Source organism: Ctenocephalides felis, unplaced genomic scaffold, assembly GCF_003426905.1.
Source record: "Ctenocephalides felis isolate EL2017-DRISC unplaced genomic scaffold, ASM342690v1 CF-g0.4_SCAFFOLD_01886, whole genome shotgun sequence".
Taxonomy (NCBI): domain Eukaryota; kingdom Metazoa; phylum Arthropoda; class Insecta; order Siphonaptera; family Pulicidae; genus Ctenocephalides; species Ctenocephalides felis.
Window position 1 is genome coordinate 31,286,780 of NW_020538040.1, and position 19,666 is coordinate 31,306,445.

Below are 19,666 nucleotides of genomic sequence, written 5' to 3' on the forward strand. Positions count from 1 at the left end.
CTGCTCAACCCTTAGACGGAGCTGGTTGTTCGCAAAGGCGGTTTTCAAAGACCACTGCTGCCATGTAGTCATACAAAACTTAACCTGGTTAGAATCGTTTTAAACTATTTTATTTATAAAATTTTTTACAAAAAATTTTATTTTAATCCTATTTATAGCACCAGCAACTACAGTACACACGAGGAACGTGTTATCAAATTAGAGGCTGAGTTAGAAGAACTAGAAATTCCACCACCGGAGCGAAACGGCCAAAGTTTACTTTACAAAAAAATTATAAGGAAAAAGATGCCTATTTACAGTTTGAAGTAATATTTACAATTATAAAAGTTTATAATTATAGACTATATAGAAACTATAGCGATAAGGTGTTTTATTAATGATTGCATTTATATTTCTTACAGTTAAAACGGTACAAAACCTACAGTGTATTATTAAGATCTAAACTAACTCAATACCCAAGTCCAGAATTAGCTGGAACGATGGCGTTACGGAGGAATGTATTGTTGCCCCGCCGATTCCTGACAGGCCCTTACCTGGAATGTTAAATCACAGGTGAGAATGGATAAAATAAAAAGAGTATATTTTCATTAAAATTTACTGATCATCAGTGAGAACTTTATTTGGTTATACTTGAAACTTTAGTTCGGTTTGAATTATTTAATAATTTAACTGTGAGATTGACGAATCATCATAATTCATCATGAAGAAGTGTCAGAGTTTTACATATTTCTTCAAATGTGAAAATAATAAAATTCATCAATAATAATTCTTACATATTTAATATATGTATGTATTATATTTAAGAGTGCACATCAATCGTGATTAATACAAAACCCAGAACGGAATATTTCTCTATATGGTGCATCTTCTGAAAATAGTAATTCCTAACTTAAATGATTTTTTATAAAAACAACTTTTAGACGTATAATATTTATATTGGTAGTATAATTTTACAGCAAAAATTTGGATTTCTGATCTTTGTCTGATCAACTAATCAATCGATTTGAATTACACAAAAAAAATTCAACTTGTATTGACAGTGTGATGTTCAGTGTTTGAGAAATAATGAAAAAAATAAGTTTATCACGTTGACTGCCAACTATGAGATAACTTGAATTGTGATCTTTTCTAGGACAACTACATGTTGTCTCGTCCTGCGAGTTTCCAGTTTTGTGTAACTCAAATATAACAGTGCTAATATCGATGTTTAGTTTCTCGGAATTAATGAAAAACTAATCGTGCGTGGCATCGTGCCTTGAGGCAAATTACTGACACTTCCCGAACTTTTTAAAAATTTTAAATTTTTCAAAAAATGACTTTAAAAAACAAAACTTTTTAGAGAAAATGAAGTTTTTTTTAATATTTTGAAATATTTTGGAAATTTTGATCTTTGTTTAAAAGCAAACGCCCTGCTTTAGCTGCATAGAGATGAAATATCGAAGCGCGTAAGTGCCGCGTAGCAGTCTAACGGACAAACGATGTTACGGAACCGAAAGAAATGTAAACAAAATTCATACGCATTATTAAAATCTTCATAAAATATCATTTTTGACCGCCGAATGTCTTTTTTTTATTTTTTTTACTGGATCTCTGAAACCGCTAGCCCTGCCTTCCCAAAATTTCACCAGTTTTTTATCTTGTAAATGCAACTAAAATGTTTTTTGAATCATAAAAATCGGACGCTCCGTTCTCTCTAAAAATTAATTACCATTTTTGGCACTTTTGCCCCGTATCTTCGGAACGGCTAGACCTACCTTCGCCAAAAATTAATCAGCACGTCTTCTCATCAATACGAATCGAATGTTTTTTGAATTATTTAAATCGGTTGATCGGTGTTGCCGAAATCGTCGACGAAAATTTGTATCCGAACATACACACACACACATATACATTCATATTATACCCAGGCGGTATTGAGTCCGACATACCCAGACAAAAGACCAATCTGGCATAAAGGCATTTCCTTCGCTATACAAAACACATACGTTTTGTATTTTTTCTAAGGCATGCCAAAATGTTCAGAAACCTCTGAAACGTAAAGATATATAAAAAATTTCATTTTCGATTTTTTTGCGATTACTATAACTTGCTCTACGGGGAATTAATTAAGGCTGGCTTGAATGAATACAAAATTGATCAATAATCGAGCAAGAAACAATTTTATCATATTTTATTGATTGCGAACATATTTTTTTAAAATTTGTATGTGCACTAGAAATAGAGTTTTTAATAATATGTATAATGTGATTCGAATCAAATTGTCATTTTTGACCAGGATTTTTTAAAATTGCCGCGACATTCAACGTGGTAACTTAAATTTTATGAAAATTTAACCTTTTGCTCTCCGTTAGTCGTATGCTGCGGATCAGCTACGGCTATCGAAGCGGATTAGCGAAGGATTAAGACTAGATTAAGTCATTAATCTCCAATCTAAGACTATAATCGATGTTTAATTATTTTCCAGGTACAACAGGTCCGCAATGAACACCTTAAACAATATGAATTACCACACAACGAACGGCGACGGCGAGTACCCCGGCGAGATGTTGAGCAGATCGTCCGACTCCGAGCACAACTCCCTGATGCAGCAGGCTGCTTCGAATTACAAGTACGAAAGCATTAATCATTGTAATAGTCCTTCGTCTGGTGGTGGAAATAGTAATCAATTTGTCATTAATTCGCAATTCTCTAATTACGGTAGTAGCATTAACCAATTAGGCGGTGTCGGTAACCATCAATACAATGTAAATAGCTCGCATTTCGGCGTAACAAACGCCCAATTTAGCAGACTGAGCAGCGCCCATAATTCAAATTCCCATAATCGGTACAGCTACAGGGCCGCGATATATGATAATGATCTGGGGTGACGAGTTTTAGGCGTTTTTTCAGCATGTGTTGTTTAGAATGTTTGTACTTGACTCTCCGATTAAAAGATATAAGGTGTACTTGAGTGATGACAATATATTGTATATGTTCTTGTTTTTTGTTAAGTTGAATGGTCTTTAGTGATTGTTATATTATTTTGATACGGAAAAAATTAATAAAACAAAATAAAATAAAATAAATTTATAAACATATGTATATATTTAAAGTAGAATTACTTCACATTTTTAATTTGTTTCAAAAATTCATATTAGCTTTAGCAGCTAGACAAAAATATAAATATTATTTTGACAAAAAATATATAAAAAAAATAAAAAAATAAAGAATGTATCGCAAAGTTTAGCCACAGATATAGTTTTTGATATTTACTGTTGATCTCGTATAAGAAAAATGTAATGATTTTAAGTAAAGTTGTTAAGAATACTATTTAGCAATGAAACGTTAATTTAAAGTTAACATATAAATTAAATTAGCCACTATCGAAGTAAATATAAATAACGATAAATCTATTTTTCCTAATTCGAGCAAAAATTATACTCAATTGCATATGATTTAATGATATAGCTATTTAGGATATGGTATTTTTTTTGTTTCAAACTCTATTAGTAGATTTTAAATTTCAATAGAAATTCGGTTTATTTTTAGCAAAATCATATGTTTTTGAACAAAATTAAATTTATTAATAATTTGCGTTCAAAAAGTAAATATACGCGTACTTAACCACTTACGAAATTATTTAATTCGTTGATTTAATGCATGTTTATATGATCATTGCAGTTTGATTGTAACTGACGTGAATTTTAACACTTTCACTGCTACGCACGCAAATGTTGCGTGAGGCCGTTGTCAATAGCCAGGAGCTGATGCGTTTGCCTTTATTTTAGCAATTTGCACTTTTATTTTTAGTTTTAGAGTAGTGTTCAGTAAAATAAAATTTTGTACTACAATTAGTTACAAAATTAATAAGCATTGGCATTATTTATAAATTTTAATTTATTGTAAATTTGTTTCTAAAATATTATAACACCAAATTCAAATTTTATGAAAAACGAGAAATTCAACAAAATTATAATGAAACTTTAATGAAACATTTAAATTTAAAAACAAAATTAAAAAAAAAAATAATATTTGATCGAAAGAACGAGCATAAAAAAGTCTAGTGGTGGGATTGCATAACCTGGCCCATTAGCCCACCTGGCCAAGTGGGTTTGAATTTTGATATAATTTTTTTAAAATTTTCAAATAGCATTATTTAATATCTAGAAAGGTTTTATTTAATATTAAACGATTAGAAAAGTGTAGTTAAGGGCTTGGTGTAAGCAACACAAGGTTAGCAGTGAATGTGCTAAAGAAAAACGCCGTATGAAATATTTTATTTATCAATGTTTAAATTTTTACGGATAATGTGATAACACTGTTCTTTATTTATTTCGTTTTAATTGCGAAGTATGAAATGGCTGTTTAAATTTAAATTGTATTCTATTTTTGATTACCGTGTACAATAATATTGCATCACTGAGTACATCTATCGACGTGTGATGCAGTTGCGCTGCCAGTTATTTAATTATATTGTTAAGAGTTATTTATATTGGATTGTTGTGTAAATTTATTAGGTGTATATGTAAAATATTTTTGCTTTATGATATATATGGCTATGGGCTTATTCATTGGTTTTTTAGTCTTATTATCATAGGAGCTTTATTTGTTTCGGGTATGCAATTGTTTGTTTTGTATATTCATACAGATATATTTTTGAAATTTTGTACTTTTGTATTATATTATGTATATATACATATTTATTGAGACTAGTGCGACATAATGAATTATATTGCTGGGACGGATATATTTTTTGATATATTTGGAAGTTATTGCTGATTACAATAGTGATTTTAATCGGGAAAGCCAAAAATATATGTATTATTAAATTATAGCAGGTCTGAGAGCCGAAGTGGCCAAGTTATAGAACGGACAAAAACTATTGAAGTGACGATTACCTTTGATTGAATTTTCTTAATGTATTACTGGAGCGTTAATTAGCGAAGCCATAGCGACTCAATAACCCATGGAAAAATCGGCAAATTTTATCAAAGTTGTATATTTGTATCAAAAAATATAATACAAAAAATATGCTTGTTTTAACTTACAACACTCGAATAATTTAGAAATATAATCACGGTGGATAAAGGCGATATCTATGAAACGATCCTAGTCATTAAAATGGACGATCCTACAAATCATAGGTCCTGATTTTTTATGTATCTTATAATCAGATCCATTAAGAGAGTATTCTAGTCTAGAGACATAAATTTTATGCTATTTTTGAAAGGCCGTAAAAATGCAAACTTTATTAATTAATATTTTAAGAATAAAAAAAAATTAATATTTAGTCAAAAAATTAGCACATGACTATACCCACGATTTTAGCCCAGCAAATATATATACATATATTCATTATATATAAAATTTTCGTATTATGTTGTTACTCCTTCGAAACGGTTTGACCGATTTTTATGAAATTTTATAACGACGTTCAGTATGATTGAGAATAGGCCAACATCTATTATTCATAGACCCAAAAAGTAAGGGTTGGCTACCCCTAGAATTTCTTTCATTTTTTTGGACCAATTTTCTTTATTCTATTTTTATGTAATTTGTATTTAAAAACACCCCCAACACTAAACACTTATACCACAAACCCCTATTTCGCAATAGTCATTTTAGTAATCGAATCATTTTTCATCCCATTTTCAGTCAATGATCGTTTTATACCGAATTTCGATTAAGATGTTCTAAAACTTATGCAGAAGCTTAACTTTAACTTAAAAAAAAAATTAATAATAATAATCTGAATTTTTTGAACAAATTTGTTTTCTATTTTAATTTTTATTCATGACGACATAAGTCGCAAAGCCAAATAATGTATTGTATTATGATTATACCATACTTTTCTTCTTATATACTCAATTTTTCTTTTATGTAATATAATGTGGAACAAATAAATCTTTTCAAACAAAAAACAAAAACCATATTTTCCATACGAAGTGGGCAAACCTTTCAGTTTGATTCTATTAGCAAAAGATGGTCTAATTAATATTATTAATATAAATTTTATTTAAAATTGCAAAGCCTGGGTTTTTATTGTCTTTATAATCATCATATTTTCTACATATTCTTAAACAATTACAATAAATTAGTAATTTTTTGGCTTCTTTACAAATTCTCTAGAAATAATTTACATGACAGGGATTTGGGTATGAGCATAGTTCAAACTGAAGAGAAGTATATACAGAAAGTAATTTTAATTTGGAAAAATCTTCATGTTTCGAATAGTTAAGCTTAAAAAAAAAGAAAAAAAACGGATTTCTTTAAAAATTCTAGACTAGAATACCCCTTTAACTAAGCTATATTAACCGTGGTTAGATTTGTTTTAAAACGCCTGTCTTTATATTTGACTGTTACCGACTCAAGTGTGCCATATATTATCGCAATCGCATATTTAGGTTTTTATATTTTTTATTGATTTCTAGAAACATAATTCATAATTTTATGACAATATTCCAACCTCTTAAATTTAACAGTAAAACAGTACTGACATCGTAATTTAAGTACGCGTAAAATATATTAGGTTAGTAATAAATATATAAGTTTTGTCTATAGTGTATTTGTTTTTTTAGAGATTATTCAATAGCATTATCGTCGATGAAAATCAAAACGTATAGGCTATTTATTTTATTACCAGCAAAATATTCGTGAATAGACTGCATAATATGAACAGTTAGATGTGTTAATAATTTTATTTGAAGATTTGATATCAGCCGATACACCTCTATGAAACAGTTTTTTACAAATTTATTATTCTGCATAATAAAATAATTTTCATGCGTAACAAATTTATTTGCAAATAACCGATGTCAATGTTTAAGTCAATTACAAAAGTCTCAGAAAATTTCTTCATGAGGAACACTTATTTCTACACCGACCTTTCTGCACATACCCATATATATATATATATATATATATATATATATATATATATATATATTAGGGTGGTCCTTAATATGGACATTTTCGAATTTCCTTGCTCCCAAGGGCTCAAATGGTTCCAAATTGATAAAAAACAACTCTCTGAAAGTTTTAGCTCTTAAAATTAACTTTTAGATAGTGCGCAATTCAATCAAACTTCGTATGGAAAGAGCATGGAAAAAATTTTGAAAATTAAAAAAAAACAATTTTTAGGTATAACTTAGCGACAAATGAATTAAAAGTGAAAATTCGTCATTGAAAATTTGACGCTCTGCAAAATTTTTGAAAATTTTTTCATGCCATTTCCATACAAAATTTTTGATTGAATTGCGCTCTATCTAAAAGACAATATTAAGAGCTAAAACTTTCAGAGAATTGTTTTTTATCAATTTGGAACCATTTGAGCTCTTGGGATTCCCAATAACCTAGTTTTTCTCTATAATTTAAATATTCGAAATATTTTTATATAATATAGTATATATTAGGATAGAATTTGCAATGAGTCTAGTGCAAAATATAAATTACAATAATGTCATGTATATTATTTATATAAACCAGTATATATGAAGTTAATGGATAATGTAGTATTAAAAATTGAAAAAATAGTAGATAAATTTATAAAATAATGCTAAATATGAACTGTTAAATAACTATGTTGATACTAGTATACCTTATAACATTTTTTTCAAGATGTACTATATATGAAATACCACGAAGAAGTTCCATAGTTATTAAAATATTATTCTTGAATTTCAAATGCTTTCTGCAATTGTTCTTCTAGATGAATATATCTTTGACAAATATTATATAATATCTGACAAATATAATATATCTCGATTTTTTCTTATATGAAATGTGTTACTATCATTCTCTGGACGTTTTATAACTATTCGTGATATTTATTTAATGATGTAATAAATTAATAATTTTAGTTAGCAAAGTAAATCTAGGTGTTTGAAAATCTGCATGGCTAAATTAATTTTATAATTAAAATTAGATTTAATACGTCATGTAACTCGGGATATGGGCTCAGATTTATTTGTTGAAATGTTTCAAGCATGTATACTCTATTCCCATGTTATATTTTGTATGGAAATTGTAAATCATAAATTTAGTATTGTATAAAATTAACAAAATATCATTAGCATCATCTAGATCCGAATTGCCGATGTAGGCAAGTTTCTTGTTGTTTTTACACGTATTTTTTATACTTTTTGTAAAGTTAATGCTATTATTAATAAGTTCATTTGCCGAATATTAATACAAAGCGAAAGTAAGGTGTCCTAAAATCTGTATGTAAAATTAAAGAATACAAATTAAGCACCCATCCTATATTACAAATAACAGAAATTGCGAAAAGTTAAAATATATATTGGTACTGAAGTATATGAAATATTAAGCGCGATCGGTATATAATAAATATTGGGTAATAAAAAATAAAAAAAAATATTTGCTTGCTTCCTGAATTTATTACAAATCATGATCTTGGGTTAGTAATATTATTTTTCGAGAATGGAATGTTATCAATACAATGTTGCTTAGTGAAACAATGTATATCCAGGGTGTCCCAGAACTCAACGCCCAGCCGAAATGGAGTGACATAATCGATTGTAACTATTGTGGAAATTATGAGCTTTTAAGTTCAACGTAGAGCTTTCGTTAAAATGTGACTATTTTTTGGTTATTGTGGTTAATTTTGATTATTTTTATTCATTTAAACTTTGGACACGTAATCTCGAATAACATTTAAGACCACAGTCTATTAATAATGACAAAATTGTTCCTAGTTTTCTACAATTAAAAGGTTTGAAGATTTTGAACGACTTTCAAATGTTCTTCAAGAAAGGTGGTCTTAGAAGTGGTTTCCAACCGTTTTTGCACCGCGCCCCCCTGCTCTAATAAAAAAAATTGTTGCGCTCCCATTAATATTTTAAACAATTTAATTTTATGAATACTCAACTGATATTGTTTATTTCTTAAAACCATTCCAAAAATTTTGGGTAATTTTCGAAAATAGTATTTTGGAAACAGGTGTACGGGCGCGCCCCACAGTTTGGAAACCGCAGTCAAAAGGTGTCTTTACAAGTGTCGTCAAAAGTTTGCGTATTTAATCAGGTTTGAAAAATGGTGCAACATTTGTTAGTTTTATCCTAAAAAACGAGTAAAGAAATAAAAACCAAAAAATGTCCCATTTATGCTAAAGATTTTAAACAATAGACTTATATTCTAAATAATTTTTTTTTGGAACGCTATCATTCTTGGTTTATCAGATTAAGACTTTGACGTTATTATTAAGATTTTTCTAAATTTTGGCTTGACATTTTTCAATAGCTTGTGTTTCACATAGCAAATTTTGTTATGTAAATATTCCATGTCTCTCTATATAAAGGTATTCACAAAATTAATCTTTTAGAGCACTTACAAAAATCAATTTATTTTTTGTTAATGATATTATTAATAATTTTAAATATTTTCAATAATGTGAGATCTATTGTGGAAATAGATTTAGAAGCAAAGGGACGATAGGGACAATTATATTTTTCAAGAAGAACCAGATCTGAATATCGATAAAGATAACGTTAATAATCAAAATGAATAAATTAAAAATATTAACTCGAGTCCTGGAAAAGAGATTTAATTATAAAAATTGAGACAAAGGAGCGCGTTACGCGCCTACTTTTTCTCAAAAACAATTTTTATTATTAAAGCATTTTTCATATGCCTCTAATATTTTGGAAGTTTATTTTGATTATCAATTTTGTCACTAAACGGAGTTTCATAAATCCTATGAAAAATGGACTGGGTTGCCATAAAAACGAGATGGAACCGATTTCTAATTATTTTTAATGGCAAATATGTCAGATGATTTATTATCTTTTTATAATCAAGGCTTTGAGCCATAGTTTACATTTTCGTACTTTTTTGGTGATCTAGATACCCTCATTTTTTCTCAATGATTTTTTCCCAAAAAATTCACTTCGAAAGGACCTCCCCATAATTCGCGAGGATGATTTTTTATTTTAATTTTTTTTGCAAATTCTGCGGTCTAAAATATAAATGATTCATATAAAATTATTATTAAATTTTGCTGATCGTTTTGACATAAGTCTTATATTTGAGTGGCAAAAGCGCTAGGGCTGTGAATTACGCTAAATTTTTCGATGAAGAGAAGTTTGTTTCGATATTGTACTCGCGTACGATTTCTGTTATTTATTATTAATTAAGTAATGGTGTATAATTAGTAAAACGCATATTGTAAATGATTATATATTGTTTACAAATTGCTGTTTGAAATATGTAAACAAGAATTAAACTATCACGTTTTATCAGTACGTATGTAAATATGTAATCAAAATATACATTAACAGTATTTATCAAATATTTGTATTTTCATTAATATTTTAATTTAATTGCATAAATTTAATACAGCTAGATGGTGAAAATATCAATTTTAAAATATGGTAAAAAATTTATTAAAAAAATGGTTTGAACAAATATTACAGGATTTTCCTTCTGATCTTGCTTTAATTAATTATTTAACTAAACTATTAATGATTTGGTAACAAATTGGTATATTATTCTTCCGTATGTTACAGCTTAATTGTTTTCTAATATTATTTGAAAAATAATTAATAAATAATAAAATAATTAATTATTAATACTAGTAAATTGGGTCTATAGTGCATGAAATTATTTAAACTATATTTCTTGGTTTTGGGACGTTTTGAATTTGATAAATTGAAACAGTCTTATTTTTTTAGTGATAATTTAGAGTAGAATACCAATTTTAGAATATTTTAGCACAAAATGGGCATTCATCTATATATACGAATTTAAAGAATATTTTCATAAGATAATTTTAATAAAAACCTAACAATAAGACTTGGTGTGGTGCATATTTTCAGAAAATCCTCACTTTGTTTCAGTAGTCGATTTTAATACATAGAGAAACAAAGTATTTCTTATTTATTAATACTAGTTTGATCGAATTTGAAGTGCCAGTTTTCGTAATTAAAATAAAATGCAAATTATTTTGTGTAAATTTATAAAGTGAAAATTTTATAAAGTGAATTGCTACATATTTTCAACTACCGAAAATTAAAATAAAAAAAAAAATGCTATTAAATTTGAAAACAAATTATTTTTGCTTATCATACTATATGCGATTTATTTGTTTGGACTTTAGATGAATCTTATTATAAATTATGTTAGCGGATGCAGTAAATATTAGAGGCCTATGAAAATTGACTTATAGTTAAACAATATTACAATATAATTGCTGCAAAATATATGTGGAAATAACAATTCGACATTGTAAATTAAATGCGCTTTTATAGTGAAAAATCTCGATCAAGTTTTATTTATTCTTCACTTGTTGCATTATTATTAATTATTAATCTAATTAGAAGTACAGTAAAATTTGCCTATTAAGACGATAATGCTTAAATTGATTTCCCGCACAATACGCTACCTTTATCTCTTTGAAACATATTTTCCTTATCCGACTTTGTTTTTCGTTTAAGATCCGTCTTTGGTTCGGTGCTTGGGAAATCGTCTTAACAGGGTTTTACTGTATAAGAATAGAATATATATCGATTGATTATTGAAATAAATTATAGCAAAAATATTATGTACAGTCAACCCTTCGATAAGGCGATGAGTTTGTACCGTGTAGCAATGAATCCGTGCTATAAGAAACTCTTACGTACAATCCAGGCCAATTTTATTGCATTTTTGTACTTTTTTTGTATCTCAAATCAATTTTGTAAATAACACTGTTACAGTTTTGATTAACATAATAAATTATTATAAACAAATATAAAATTCAAGTTAATTTGTAGTGCGTTTTATGGAAATTATATAAGCGTTATATAGGAACCGTGTTGTAAGAAACTCAGAATTAGTACAAATCAGCAGCATTTGCACCGCGTTATATGGAGACCAATAAATACAAAAGACATGATAAATTATAAAGTGTTATTATTAAATTGAAGAGTTTATGTAAAGATATGAATAAAGTGTAATTTATTTTTTATTCAATTGCGTAGATATAAAATGGAACAAAAGCTAAACCAAAAAGATATTTTCCAACAAAAAATTTACAAAGCAGTTTTTAAAAGAGCTCATAGGAATTTTGCCGTCGGAGCGGCGGCATCCGAGTGGAAAGGGTTAAAACTTCTTGCAACAATATCTAGTTACTTTTACCTTGTACAATAATGATTTACAATATCTAGTTACTTTACCTTTTACAATAATGAGTCAATTCATAGGTTGTTCGGAAGGAACTTATGGGCTGTTCATCGAAAACCGTGTTATACGAGTATCGTGTTGTCGGAGGGCTGTCGTAATTTATTTTGGTGTGTTATGAAAACCGCGTTATCGAAGGATTGACTGTACCAAAATAGTGTTTCATTGTAAGCAACCTTTCATTGGCCTCCAATATTTACCATTTTCGTCCATCAAGTTCATCACAAATCAAGACAACTGAACCAATTTTCCACCTCCGCTTTGGGAATGTGAGCACTGGAATGACTATGATAATGCAATGTTTTATTATTCGACTGACGGACCTTGGAAAGATCACAATTAACAATTTCATCAAATTCACCAAATTCAATTGTGTCCGTTCATCTCATGCTCTATCTATCTACCATGTGGTTTATTTTTGCAGTAATCTCTACTTTTCCAGCCATGTGAACAACGCGTTCGGCTCGGTGGTTGTCGTTCAGTAGAGATGATGTTTATTGTATGTGAATTGCATGGATGGCCATTTATTTAGTATTACTGCTGGCTTCCTCGTATATGCCTGCTCCTAAAGTATGTAGCTTCTATTTAGGCTTATCTATACATTTAGAATTAGTTATACTTATCTACTACCCATACTTATCTTACAAGGAGAATCTGAGGTTTACTCTTCTGGGATTTTGATGAAACTTTGTCTGATGATAGAGTTTATAGTCAAAGTCCTTAAAATATTATAGGTCTATGGGAAGTGGTTCAATTATAAAAATTAATTAAAATACATAAAAAGTTCAGTCATTGCTAACCGCTCGGCTATGTAGACATATCAACAGAGAACAATATACGGGTAGATATAGCGCGCATCGCATTTCTTGCAACTACAATAAATTTTTATAATTAAACCACTTCTCACAGGCCTATAATATTTTAAGAGATTCATTCTTACTACCAACTTTATCACCATGCAACATTTCATTAAAATCCCAGAAGAGTGAACCTGAGGTTCTCCTTGTTAGACATAATCATATCAGATATAAAATATTCTTCGGGCATCTATCCAATTATTAGATAAAAACCTATGTTAAGTGATTTAAAAATTTACGTTTAGAGTATTGATTCGACATACAAGTAATTTAAATAAAATACAATGACAAGAAGAGGTAAAGAATTATTGAGTATGATGTTCATCGTTGATGTTTCATATTTTCAATTCTTAATATAGTTTTTATTTATTTTTAACTTTCTGAAATAGAAGTTTGTGTTTTCTTAAGAATATCCTATTTGCCAATTTTTTTTTAACATTGAAGTTCCTGAATCGTTTTAGAACAAAATTGGAAAACGTATGTATGTGCGTATGAGATTTTCTTACATATATAGCGAAGGAACTGCGTTTATGCATACCAGACTAGGTCTTTTGTCCGGGCATGTCAGACTCAATACCGTCTGGGTGTAATACCGACTAAAACCTCCGCTCTTTTCTAGCTCCTTGTCCTCACGGGAACCGCAGTTAGGCATTACTTTATGGGGGGAGGATCTAGAATGCTATGATTTTTCTCTGTATTAAACTTTTCTTCTAATTAATGCCATTTTTTGGTATGAGTGTGTGTGTGTGTGAAATGGCAGCATCGATTTTAGGAATTTAAAGTTATTTCATGAATTTTGTTAAGGACTGGCTGATTCGTTTTGTGAGACTATTTTTCGACTCTTTTTTTATTAATCAGAAGTTGAGTGCAAAATGTTTTGTACACGTTTTCGCCAAAAATTTTGAACTGATAATTTAGATATGGATATCGGGTATATGATGCAACATACCCCAAGGCAAAATGCCACTCACACCTAATGATATTTATGTTTTTTGTTTATTTTTCTAAGTATGTTAATTAATATATTTGCTATTTCTTCTTGTTATTGTATTTTATTTTATTCATTTTTGTGTACCAAGCTTCGAAACGACGTATGCTTTTCTAGACTTTTTATGTTAACTCATGGACCGATTCTGCCGCACAACAGACCAATGTTATGGCAAGGCTATGTTATGAAGAACTTTCCAAACTAATTCGTTTTAAATATTGACAAAAGTCATGTGGTTGCTCTGCAGTCAGGCGATTTTCTCAGGTTGTCAGATAGAAAACATAACATAGAAACCACAAAAATGTCAAAAAAAAAAGATGTTAGATAACAGGGATTTCTGACTCGGGTTCATAACGTACGAGTGACGTTGCAGTTTATGAGTAAAACGTCTGAATGCACACTTAATACATGACATTTTGATAGTATTCAGTATGATTCAGTAGCATAATGTATGGAAGTTGGAGCGTAATATGGCCTTGCCATAGCATTGGTCTCTTGTGCGGCAGAATCGGCCCATTAGTTTTTATTTCATAACTTTCTGGATGCCTGAAAAATTTTATATATCTTTCATCATATAAAACACTATAATATTTTTTTTTGAATATGATGTTGATATATGTATGAACTGAATTCTAATGATCGCACGTTATATCAATAAACTGACATTTTAACCCTTTCCACTCGGATGCCGTCATTCCGGCGGCAAATTGCGTATTAATTATGCATTTAGCGAGTGGAAAGGGTTAATATAAGGTTATTGAAAATTCATATGTTTCGATTAAAGCGCTTGCCTTTCTTTAGTGGAAAATTGCTAAAATTAATTAAAACTAAATAAACGATTAATGTTAAGTGTGTATTTTCAACTTTTTTCACAAAGGTATGAAAAATTTACTATGGTATACAGCATTACAAAAAAATCAACTTACAACTTGAAACCATTTATCATATAAATCTTTGTACTAAGTTTTTTATATTAGTTTTAAATATTTTCTAGCAATTATTTATTTCATTTGATTAATTTTAGTAATATTTTAATGATTGAATTTAATATCATTTCTTACAAAATTATTAGCCATCACAATTGCCATTATATTATTAAAATAAAACATATGACATATGACATTTAGTCAATCGGGAGAGTCCGCCATTGTCGTCTGCAATGTTCGCTCACCAAGTGACGTCACAGTCTCTTCTTGTTTTGCGCTCGCTAGTAGTCCATGTAGTATAAGGGTTATGAGTGTAATGTCTATTAGATATAACCAAATTATAATTTAGTGTTTTTATTTTTGCGCAAATGCAAAATTAATAAATTTTGTTAAAAAAAAAATATTTTCAAAAACCGTGTAAAACGAGTACCGTGTAAAACGGGAGATAGCTGTAATTGTAAATATCAAACCAGTCTTTATTTATTTCAAATATCTCGTTTCATTTATCATCTATTATTAATATTTTTTTTATTACTAGTATGTAATTTTATGTTTGTTTCTAAATATTTTAACAGATTGGAAGAAGACACATAGCCTGGCCAAGAAGTTGCAAAATCACCTGTTTAATTAGAATTATATATATATATATATATATATATATATATATATATTAGTATTTATGCATTTAAAAATATAATAAGTGATATTTTGTTAAGAGCGATGCTGCTTTGTTGCCAATACATTAAATATAGAAACGTTTTATTATATATTATAATAAATCCATAGACAATATGAATTTACGCAAAATCGAAAAGATTAGACTAAAATGACTATTAAGTTTATGTATGAGCATCGTCTGAAGTTTAAAAGCTAAATTTTATAAAACAAATTTAGAATAGAAAAGTATTTTCATACTTCTTGTGAAAAGTAAGTAATACTTTATAAAGTGGGCGAAAAAATGCAAAATAATGAATTTATTAGCTTTTAGTTTTTTTTTAATTTTTAAGATTGCTTGAGAAATATTACTTTACGAAAAGTCTCAGATTTACTAATTATTAATTTACATTCCATTATTACTTATTATAAATATGTTTGTATATATCTGTCCTAGTGTTTAAGTTTGTTTCTATATTTACTATATTATTTCTTGCTATTTACTTTTAATATGTTTAATATTTATTCAAATTTTTTATTAATTACTGAGAAGATATTGTGCCAGAGGACGCTAGTCATGTTCGGGACAATTTAAGGAAAAAATGATAAACGATTCGATAAAAACACGATTAGAGCTATTTAGATATAAATGCATGTTTCATAAAAAAAACATTCAATTAAAAAGCTTTTTTCTTGTGATAAAATTATATATTGCTAAAATTTGATGTATGAATAGTTTATTATCAAGCTATATAAATATGAGATTAAGATTGTTGTAATATATCTAATATTTTTAAAACTGATATGAATTTAAATTATAATAGGCATAGAATATTGTAAAATTTGTGTGTGGTTTATGAAATCAAATATATTAATTTTGTAAGAAAATTATGGTTGATGTGTGAATTATTTTGAACCACGTACAGGGAATTAAGCGAAAACTAATTAAACATATTAGGTATATTTTTTAGGCAGGAGATGTTGATGTTTTAGGCTGTTCATCATTAGCATTCATAGAGGTCGTGTAGCTGATCATAAGTAGACCTCAATGCCATTGGAGTTGTGGTTTATGACCATTTGCTTCTATTGCCTGAATTTATTTAATTGTTATTTACCAAACACAAGAAACAATCGTCGTGGTGACACTGAGGTTTTATTTTAAATGACGGAGGTATTAAAATTATAGCATTTCTATTTTCTTCTGGATAATAACGTGAACACACTACGCAATTTTTTTATGTAGTATGAAGAACCCATGTTTTATCTTTATTGCGCAATTCAATTTTAAAGTGGTTGAAATACGACGTCTTTACGCTGTTGGGCATAGGTTACCGGTATTTGTCGAAAACATATCAACCACAAATGTAACAAAAACTATCTGAATTATGCACACAAAGTCTTAGAGTCAAAGCCATACCAAAAACAGCAGATAAAACTCTTAATTATTCTTTAAACTGCAATAATTATAGCCGAAATGACTAAAGGTGGTCGCCCCCTAAAACTCAAAAACTGGAGCTGTAACGAAAAAAACGGAAGGTACATTTGAAATCAGCGTGCAATTCTATTGTTAAAAAAAAGCTGGTGGAAAAACGAAAAGTGTCATTTTTCTCGCGCAGTGTAATCGTATTGGTTGATTGAAAACCGAGATTTACTTTCAAAATAAACCGCTGAAAATCTTATCTTCACAATTTCAAAATTTGCTAAATCTCAATAATTATTATATATTAAGTCGATCATTTACACTTAGCGCAAATGTCAAGCAACTTGCAATTAATGCAAATTACACCTAGTTTAGTTTAGCATAGCGAGCAATGTTCCGCGATTTGTCGGTACATCAAAGAAAATTGCTCGTTCATGTTTGAACTCGTGTATGCAGTGTGGACGCTACCACGAATGTAGGACAACCATTTTTCTTTTTTGATGTTAATATGTGCAGTCCTGCTTTAGTTTATGTTGTGCTTATTATAAGATATTACTGTTATTGTTAAATTTTGTAAATTAGATTACTATAAATAATTTTTTTTTCCGCTACTTTAAATAATAAAACGCAAACATTCTCAAACAAAGAAGATTCAAGCCCTCACTGCTTTGAGGCGTTTGTTCAAGTTCGTTTGGAATGATTTGCCTTTGTTCGTGTTCGTGTTCGTATTCGTTTTTCTTTGTATTTTCTTGTTCGTCATGTTCATTCGTTAGGTGAGGACGCACCTTAATATGCGCAGACTGAAAACTGCAAACGAAGTCAAACCACGCGCATATATTCGTCATGTTCGTTCTTGCTCGTTCGTTAGGTAAGGACGCACCTTTAAATTTTATAAGCGAATTTACGATCAATCAATGAATTATTTTTTTGTATTAAGTATGCAGAAATGATCAAAAGTTTGATCATCTTTACCATACTATAACACAATATTAAATGTTAAATATAATATGAACAACACAACACTCATTTTTTTACGTATATAATTCAATATAAATTTGAATTGCAGAGTTACCTTACACGGAAAATGAAAACAAGCGCATAATTTCATTTTTTACAAAGTTTAAAATTGTATTACGTTATTTAAATAGATATCAGTAAATTATATTACACTTACCTTTTCACGTGCTTTTTTACATTTGAAATAAAATAAAAATATTTACAGCTTTTGTTTCCAACTTTCATTTGTTTATACATCTAAGAAATTATTTGTATTTATGTTATTTTGGCGTTAATGGCGGATTTTACGCTATCAGTATTTATTGTTAGTTAAAAAAATTATCAAGAAACTGTGTTTTATAGCGTTAAATTGAGTTAAAAGCGTTGCTTAATTTATATCAATACAAATAATTGATAACGAGTTGAATGCAGAAAATTAAGATGTTATAAATTATCTCAGTTGTTATTGATTAAGTCGATTATTTACACATATCGGGAAGTACATGCAACTTCCTTTAAGGCAGAATGCCACTAACACCTAGACACTTTACATATATTGTCCAAATGCTCAAATATAGAAAATATAATTAACTATGTTTATCCAAGTTCAAAACTATGTTGACAAAATGAGTGACTTTATCTACAGCATCAGGCAAATCTAAAATAGTTGCTATAGCGGCAGGCGTTGAAACAATTATACCAACATTGAGGTGTAAATGTGAAATCAACATTGAATCCAAAATCAAGAAATTGAAATTCGAGAGATTTTAAAAGTGAAAAGAAGTTTTGAATACGTATCAAGAAGAAAAGGAGGACATCTTGCAAAGGTATGATAAATAATTATTTATTAATTAATATTATATTAATGATTTTATATCGTATGTATTTTTCTATTGTTTCTCGTTCTTAGTGCACAACTTCAAGTCAGTTGTTTGTTTATCAGATTAGTTTGATATAAATATAAGTGAATATAAGTAAAAGTGAATTGTTTAAATAAATTTTCAATTATTTTCAAACGAAATAATTATCGTATTGAGATAATAAACAAAAACGTAAGAAATAAAGGACATAATACAACATTAAGGTATTGTTAAACTGATTTGATTATATTTTATATGTCAAAACACTTTTAAATATTGCGTGAAATTTTGTTCGATATTCTTCATAATTAACTTAGCATAAATTAGCAGTTGTGCAAGAAAAGTTTATTTTCCTTATTTATTGCTAATTTTGATTTTGGAAAAAGTAAAAAAAAATGCCGTTTGATGGTCAAAAATGGTCATTAGACATATGCACAATAAATTATCAGATATTTTATAGTGATTTTAATAATAAAAACGAATATTGTTTATATTTCTATAGGTTCCGTGCCAAGATGTATAATCATTAATTAAACTTATTTATTACTTACTTTAATTAATATTATCTATTACTTTTATTAATCGTTAGACAGCGACACGGCGCTTACGCGCTTCAATATATCGTCTTTAAACAGCTAAAGCTGCGCGATTTCTTTGGAAAAAAGTTCAAAATTTCCAAAATATAAACTAGTGGTGCATGGCATCGTGCCTCAAGGCAAATTGCCGGAACTTCCCGTACCATACTTAAACATTCGAAGAATGAAAATAATCAATAATTGTTTTAAATAATTTGAAATAGATTATTTATTAAA

General features: G+C 28.6%; 1 protein-coding gene across 1 annotated transcript in view; it reads left to right on the forward strand.

The window, feature by feature from the left end:
* Nucleotides 1–15,529, forward strand: part of LOC113374845 — a 20,886-nt gene extending 5,357 nt beyond the window's left edge. The window contains exons 2-5 of the mRNA XM_026614810.1: nucleotides 159–305; nucleotides 466–552; nucleotides 2,465–2,608; nucleotides 15,500–15,529. Coding sequence (XP_026470595.1) covers nucleotides 159–305; nucleotides 466–552; nucleotides 2,465–2,608; nucleotides 15,500–15,518 — 397 coding nt within the window. The 3' untranslated portion in view covers nucleotides 15,519–15,529. The remainder of the gene's footprint in view (nucleotides 1–158; nucleotides 306–465; nucleotides 553–2,464; nucleotides 2,609–15,499) is intronic.
* The last annotated feature ends 4,137 nt before the right edge of the window (nucleotides 15,530–19,666 follow it).